Source organism: Thunnus thynnus, chromosome 1 (genome assembly GCF_963924715.1).
Source record: "Thunnus thynnus chromosome 1, fThuThy2.1, whole genome shotgun sequence".
Taxonomy (NCBI): Eukaryota; Metazoa; Chordata; class Actinopteri; order Scombriformes; family Scombridae; genus Thunnus; species Thunnus thynnus.
In genome coordinates, this window is record NC_089517.1 from 40,045,830 (window position 1) to 40,054,427 (window position 8,598).

An 8,598-nucleotide genomic window follows, 5' to 3' on the forward strand; every position below is an offset into this window, starting at 1 on the left:
GTCTTGATTGGAGTGACAGCATAGCAATATCCACAGTTAGTAAACGAGAGGGAGTTTGAGAATACAGTGGGAGCGGAGAAGACAGAAAGTCAATGTGCAGGTATGTTTACACATAACTTCTGTCTTAGTAATAGCAAGAATGTTATCTTTCAACTAGTGCATGTAGATTGTTTTTGTTTAACGATCTGTGATGTTGTAATGGCTTAAAAATAGATTTTATTTTGTCATCAACCCATCAGATTCCTGACCTGCAATGCTGGACGAAGTACTAAGATTCTTATGTAAAAGTATCAATACCACAATGTAATAATGCTACAAGTAAATATCCTGCATTTTAAATCCTACTTAAGTAAGTTTAGTGAGTTAAGTGAGTAAATTTAGCTGGTAATACTTCTTGACTCTTACTTAAGTAGAATTTTAAGTGCAGGATTTTTACTTAATTTACGTAATGGAGTATTTTTACATTGCGGTATTGAAACTTTTACTCAAGTAAAGGATCTGAGTACTTCTTCCCACACTGCAGGTCACAGAATCTGATGGGTCACCAAAAACGGTGTAACACCGGCAGTCACTGAACTCCAACTCCAGAATGTGTATTTTCGGAGCAACAGGTCTTCGGAGCAGTGGGCTTTTGTTTTTGGGATGCGCCTTCGGACTATGGGCTTTCAGTCTAATGGGACATTTTTTACTTTTGGAATAATGTGCCCTCAGCCCAGTGGGCTGTCCCCATGACGAGCGAGTGACAAGCTAATTAAGCTAAGCTAGCAGCTACAGGCTGACAAAAAAATATGTATTTTTTAACCCATTACAATATCACAGATTGTTAAACAAAAGCAATCTACATGCACCAGTTCAAACATAACATTCTTGCTATTACTAAGACGGAAGTTATGTGTAAACATACCTGCACACTGATTTTCTGTCTTCTCCATGGACTTAAAAACTCCCCCTCTTGTTTACTAACTGTGGATGTTGCCAAGATGTTGCTCTGATCAACACTGGCCAACAGAGACGTGTCTTACATCTTTCAGTTCAGGTCCCGCCCACAAGATTCAGCTCAACAGCAAGGAAAACCTTTGGATTTGCAAACAAAACTTTTGAATCCACGCACAAAACTCTGAATTTGCAAACAACAATTTTTGATTTGCATTTTAATCACAAATTTATTTTATTTGCAATAAAACATTTGTGATTGCAGTGTTGATAGTTTTGCTCCAAAATCTATTTTTTGATTGTAAACCTATTCTGTTGCTCACAGAGGTACAAAAGAACCTCCATAAGCAATGGCCAGTGGGGAAACTCCAACACTCAGCCAGCCAACCAATGGTGAAGTCACTTACTCACTCATTCGCAACTGTGATTATAGGACTGATCCGTGGCCAGTCCAGCCAAAAACACACATGCAAATATCAGCATTGGTTAGTTTACATGCTAAATGGTGTGATTCTTATTTTTCAACACCACTGCTAACAAAAAACTGCATATTCTTTGCGTGTTAACTACATCTACTAAAAGTTTGTTTACATTGTGTCTTGGTGGTCTTGTCAGTTCAGTCTGCTGGCTCAGCTGACAAACACTTTAACCTGGCCCCTCCTGTAACAAGAATATGAGTCTACAGCTGTGCTAGCTTGAGACTGTATTTAGCTAAATTCTGACATTAGTTTGCTAAAATGCTCAGTTACAATGCCAACATACTTATGTTTAGCAAGTAATGTTTCCCGCATTCACCATCTTAGCATGTTAGAATGCTAATGTACTAATTAGACTTACACAAATTATACAAAGTACAGTTGAGGCTGATGGGAACGACACTGGCTATACACTCATGTTTTGGACAAATTAACATGTTGACCTTAGATGATAGATAGTACTAGATGAAAAGATTAAAAAGGTGATTGCAATTCATCTTGAGGTGAATATGAATGTGTTCCAAATGCGATAGCAATCCATTCAGTAGACACACAAAACCAAAAATGTCAACCTTATAGTGGCTCTAGTGAAAAGTCTGGGGATCACTAAAGTCATTAGGATTCATTGTCTAGGGACCATGAATGTTTGTACAAAATACAATGGCAATCCATCCAATAGTCTGGACCAAAGTGATGGACCGTCAGGCCAAAATTGCTATCCACAGAGCCACACTGTTTGGCTTAAAATCCCTTTGATTTTTGATGCCAAAAGAGATGACTAATTTAATTTCAGTTGGAAATGCAGTCAGTACAGTGCAGTCTGTTTCATTTCTGAATCAAAAAGCCATATAAATATTGGGCCTCAACCATGTGGTCAGACAAAGGCAGGCCTACTTGTAAATTCTGAATCCTGTCCTTCAATCTCTGAAACAAAGAAGCAGTGCCAAAAGGCTGCGCTCACAGACTCCATCTCCTACCATGCCCAGCAGTGCCCACCGTTATGCATTGTGCCACCATGAGTGAGAAAGCAGGTTAGTTTGACACTGTGCTTTACAGACTGCCATCCGTATGCACACTCTCTGTGTGACAAAGCAACAACAGCTGCCCTCTCCTCCTTTGTGAGACGGTGTTTCTTTCTTTCCCTCTCTCACTATATATATATATATATATATATATATATATATATATATATATATATATATATATATATATATATATATATATATATATATATATATATATATATATATATATATGTATAGCGAGAGAGGGAAAGAAACACACACACATATATATACATACACACAGAGGTTACATAAGTGTAGTCCATTTACACACACAACCACTTGCATCTCTTTACACCTCTGATGGGTAGATAACTTTGGACACAGCGACACTCTGCCCCTCGCCATATTACTACCAGACACGTGTATTTGATAACACACACACTGAATTGGCTGATTGCAGAGTCGCCGACTTCTGGCTGGCACTATCTTGCCATTGTCTCTAACCAAAACACCATGGTCACATCCGCCATTTTATTCTCACGTGACGTGACTTCCTCCTGTAGTAATGTCCGCCATTTTGACTCTTGCATGATGTGACTCCCATATTCAAGTCTGCCATCTTGATTCTCGCGTGACGTCATCATCCCAGATCACGCCTGCCATCTTGTTACCCACACACACACACACGCGCGCGCATCCGCCTGCACACGACTTTAACTGTGTACAGTTGTTCTATGTATGTTTGCTTAGGTAGTGCCAATTGCAGTACAATGATTTGGCAACTGAAGCATTTGTTACTTTGTTCATTCTTGCTGAGGTTAAAAAGAAGTCTTCTGTGATTATTATGTTTACTTATTGTGATAAGAGGCTGATTGAGAGAGTCAGAACTCAAACTCAAACCTTCTTCGTTCACCTGTGAATGTTGATATCCCTCAGATATTAGCATTCTAAGTGTACTCTTTTATGAGACTACTACTGCTCACTGTCTGGTTATTGGTCCCGGTTTCTGGGTGGTTCCCTCTTATCATTAATTCATATTAATAATTTTATTAATTTTAATAATAAATAATTATCTTTGATAGTTATGAATTATTGCTAATAACCATCTGTGCTCCTCCCAACTCAAACATAAATCAAAGGGCTTAATAAATTAAAACTCCAAGCAGCGATGAACGGGCCCTCGTGCCTTCGCGCAAGTCAGGCTGCGGTGCAATCGAAGGGTTTCTGTCACAGGCATGTAGATGTCGTCAGACCTGGGCTGTTTTCAGACAGTGCAAGAAGGAGATAAACATCACTTCCTTTGTCCACTATTTTGCCTGCTGCTGGGGCTGCTTCCCTGAAATTTTGTAGGGGGCGCCATTCAGCCAGTTTGCATCACTGATGGAATATTGTCATGTAGACGTGTTCAGGCCGGGAGTCATATCAAACATGTAAAGTTTGGTGCAGACTGGAGCATTTACAATAAAGTTATAGCAACTTCCTCTGTCATGGCGAAACATCAAATGTCAACGGTGTGAGAATAAGAATTTTCTGAAGGGTGAGACATGTCTGTCTTGCTCACACCTGTGTCATAAAAATTATGCAAGTTTTGGGCCCATTCACTTGAATTTCAATTAGTAAATTGAAAACTCTTGATGAGTTTGTGTGTAAAACAAATTAATTTCCTAATTCCTTTCATCAAGTCTATTTTTAGAAAAGTAAAGACTTTTAACCCACAAGACCTGGTCAAAGTTTGATTGACATGTGTACTGTCAGGTGTGTAGAGACAATAAGTAACTGCAGCTGGACACAGAAAAATACTCATATATTTCAATGGAGAGTGTGAGCGAACCCACACCTTTTTGAACATTTACTGCTTCCACATAGTTTTAGATACAGACTTCATTTGAACTGTAAATGAGTCACGAGACTTTGACCTACAAATCTTGAATTTACATGTTTTTTCTATCTTTTACTGTTTTTGAGATATTAGAGTCTGAGTTTTAAAGTCTTTTCTTGCTCCTCCTGTGATTTTATAATGAGTGTGTATTGCAGAATGTTTCACAGCACTGAGGGAGTGACATCACCAGGAGCAGCTGGAGAGTATTCTTCTTGTGAAATCTCCTCATAAATCCCATGACTTTGGCCAAATCTTACATTAAAAGTCATATTTTAGTAGGAAATGTTTGTGGCGAATCCATTGATACAGGTTTAAAAGTGGTCAGACTTATAGTTTAGATGTCAGAAGCCTCTGTTTGACACAAAGTTCATGCCTCCCCATTGTTTTACATTGTAAGGGTGATGTTGCACTGGAAATGTCAGCTTATAAAATCCAAACTGTTTGAGTTATTACAAAGTTTTTAACAACTTTTTTTCAGCACAGTGTCATAAGTCATGTATTAAAGGTTGAAGCCGATACTATTAATGCCCTCGGAGGAGATAGTGTTTGTTCAGGAGCCAAAATTGAGGAAAAGTCTTATCTTGACGGGCTAATTGCAGACTTCCTGTTGGATTTAGCTCAGGGGTGTCAGTGTCCGATTTGTAGGTCTTGATGATACGAATAATTGAGTTTTGGTTTTTTTGGTTTAATCTCTCTATGACATTCCTATGGGCCGTGGCGGCCATTTTAGTTACATAGGTGGCGCTAGAAAGCACATTTTGGCACTTTGGGGTTAATTTTTACATTTTATCAAATATTTCACCAGACCTGATGTGCGCGCCAAATTTGGTGAGTTTTTGAGCATCTTTAGGGGGTCAAATTTCGGTCTGAAGTAGCGGAATAATAAAAGAAGAAGAAAGAAATAAACACATGAAATACAATAGGGCCTTTGCCCTTTGGGCTCGGTCCCTAATTATGCAGTCTTGAGGAGCAGGACTGTAGTTACTAAAAGTCAAGGGAACTGTATTGTATTAATTGGAGTTCTTGAAAAAAAGCTATCTCTATGGCCTAAAATCTAGCCCAAGAACAGTTTGTGTAAATTGAATGTACAGTATATGTGCTGTGTGTGTTTTCCCTCACACTGTTTTTGCCTCCGTTGGGTTTGTCCAGCTCCCAGGTCGAGGTAGAGATACTGCATTCTGCTGGGGTGAAGGGGGATGCCCTGCCGGTCTGTAGAGCCTCCAGAAGGGTCGTCTTCCCCTGCCTTGGTGGACCGATGACAAGCATCTTCAGCAGTTTACAGGGCTCTGCCTTTCGAAGGTGTGCTCGGAGGAAAGCCAGGACAGATGCAGGACCTGACAAACCAGAGAGGTCAACATTTGTTTTTAGGTATGTTGGAAATTACAACACCAATTAAAGTTGCAACGCTGAACGGGCGTTGAACGGGCCCTCGCGCCTCCGCGCACGTCAGGCTGCGGTGCAATCGAAAGCCTTCTGTCACAGGCATGTAGATGTCTTCAGACCTTGGCTGTTTTCAGACAGTGCAAGAAGGAGATAAACATCACTTCCTTTGTCCACTATTTTGCCTGCTGCTGGGGCTGCTTCCCTGAAATTTTGTAGGGGGCGCTATTCAGCCAGTTTGCATCATTGATGGAATATTGTCATGTAGACGTTTTCAGGCCAGCAGTCTTATCAGTTTTGGGTCCATTCACTTGAATTTCAAATAGTAAATTGAAAACTCTTGATGAGTTTGTGTGTAAAACAAATTAATTTCCTAATTTTCATCAAGTCTATTTTTAGAAAAGTAAAGACTTTTAACCCACATGACCTGGTCAAAGTTTGATTGAAATGTGTACTGTCAGATGTGTAGAGACAATAAGTAACTGCAACTGGACACAGAAAAATACTCATATATTTGAATGGAGAGTGTGAGCGAATCACTAGGTGCTTGGGCCCTAATAAAGGAAAAACTGCAGTACAGAGCTACAAATTTTAATTTTGATGTTATTTTTCTACAGCACTTTATCACTTAACTGTCACCCTCACTCCATTTTTTCCCTTCCCCTCATAGGTCATCCCCACTACTGAATTATACATATAAAACCTATAATTATTGTAAAATAAATGATAATAACACTAAACTTCATACAAAGTTTGTATATAATGTACTGTACCTTTATAGACCTTTCGGCTCAACCCCCCCCCCTCCAACACCCTTGGAGGAGATATTTTGAAAGGCTAATTGCAGACTTCCTGTTAGCTTTAGCTCAGGGGTGACAGTGTATAATTTGTAGGTCTTGATGAGACAAATAATTGAGTTTTGATCTCCCCACGACATTCCTACGGACCGTGGCCTGATGTGCGTGCCAAATTTGGTGAATTTTTGAGCATGTTTAAGGGGTCAAATTTAGGGTTTAAGTGACGTAATAATAAAGAAAGAAAGAAAGAAAGAAAGAAAGAAAGAAAGAAAGAAAGAAACACAGGAAATACCTGTCTATAGTTTCTAATTACCAAGAAACTACAGATAGGTGCCACCACTGCAACAAACCAAATACACCATTACATTTACCCAAGTACTGTACTTAAGTTCACTTTTTACTTACTCCACTTGAGTATTTACATTTTTATACTACTTCATACTTCTGCCCCCTACATTTCAGGAAAATGTACAGTTTTTGATTTTCACTCCACTACATTTACCTGACTGCTGTAATTACTAATCACTTTGCAAATTAAGATTTTATACAATAACTATAATCAAGTATGAATTACATAAAAGCATTGTTACAGATGAAACTGACTAAAGTGGCAAAAATGAAGTAAGAAACGTCAAGAAATACAAGTGCACAGATGATCTGACAGGTTGTAAACAAACTTCCACGTGACTAATTTATTTATAAGAGAAAACACAGGTGAATAGTAACAATGATTCCCCAAACAGTCTGTTGTCAACATCCATCACAGTTTACAGACCCACTTCGTGCTTCAACTTTGACCCACTGTACTCACTGTTGTTGTGTGTACATAGTTTTCCTGCACAATGACCGACTACTAACAACATTTCAGGTGCACTCACTTTCAGTCTCACCTCCAAATAAAGTGCTTTAGATAATCTGGATAAACTGGTGGTTTGTTTGCAACCTTTCTGATCATCTGACTGCTTGTGTTTCTTGCCCCATTTCCTACCATATGTTGTGCTTCTTTTTAGTGATGTCATAGTGTTCCCAGATTGCAGCTCTTAACTTGATGAGTACAGTTTTATCATATCTGATAGAAATGATGGCCCAAGCTATAATAATGACCCAAAGCCAAATTACCCAAATAGTGAATTGTACAGTACAGTACCTTCTTTTCTTACTTCCTGGGGGACATTAGTAATGGGGAGATCTTCGATGTCCAGCTGCCACAGGTTGGAGAGCTGACCGAGCTCTGCTGGAAGCTCCCGGATTCCAGGATTACTGTTTCCAGACAGGGGAGAAAAACATGGGTCAGACAGGATGCTCAAACCTACCTACCATCCAAATGGCTTTGTCAGTTTTGATTAACTTAACTAATCAAATGGTTCCTAATTTTAATAAATACAATTAACTAGATCTCATGATCTTCATTGGGAGAAGCCCACAAGGGTCCCTAAACCCCACTTTGAGAACCACTCGGATCTGCTGCCAAAGTGTTGTTTGGCAGCAACTGGAAAATGTGAATCCATGACTTCTTGAACAATTAAATCATTCTGAGGGACTGTGTGAGAGCGGAGCAATTTGCTCCTTGTATAAAACAGCTGCAAACAGCTGCAGCAGGAGGACTGATCCCATACCCAGCGGTGGTTCCCGGGGGCTGAATTTTTCTGGGTGGCCAACCAAAGAAAATGTATACCTTTAGTTAAAATTTGTTCTTTTCAAAGGTCAAACTGACATCCCAATTTTTACACTTTATTGATATAATGTTTACAAGTGTTTTTCACTGGACAAACAAACAAAAACCCTTTAGTCAGTGCAATATGTGATTTGGCCTGCTTCTGATCCTTGCAACTAACTAACAGTATGGTCTATGTGAATACTGAATATGTGATTTACAGATAAACAGAAAGAATTTAAAAGTCAGATTAGTCCCACAGAGAGTCCAAGTCTAATCCAACTGTAATATAGTAGTTCTTGACATTTTCCGGTTTAAACACTTGGAACTGTATTCACAAAGCTTCTGAAAGATCAATGTTGGTGCTCGCAGTGAAACTGTAATGACGTTTCTAGATATTACATTTTATAATAATTTCTCAAAATAAATGTATAAAGGATTTAAGCCTTGAAGGAGGACTCAACTGAACTTT

At 39.0% G+C, this 8,598-nt stretch overlaps 1 protein-coding gene across 2 annotated transcripts in view; it reads right to left on the reverse strand.

The window, feature by feature from the left end:
- Positions 1-8,598, reverse strand: part of lrrk1 (leucine-rich repeat kinase 1) — a 161,264-nt gene that overhangs the window by 82,971 nt on the left and 69,695 nt on the right. For both annotated transcript variants that reach the window (XM_067598039.1, XM_067598047.1), the window contains 2 exons: positions 7,620-7,732; positions 5,415-5,629 (listed from right to left, as the gene is read on the reverse strand). In XM_067598039.1, the coding sequence (XP_067454140.1) occupies positions 5,415-5,629; positions 7,620-7,732 (328 nt within the window). The remainder of the gene's footprint in view (positions 1-5,414; positions 5,630-7,619; positions 7,733-8,598) is intronic.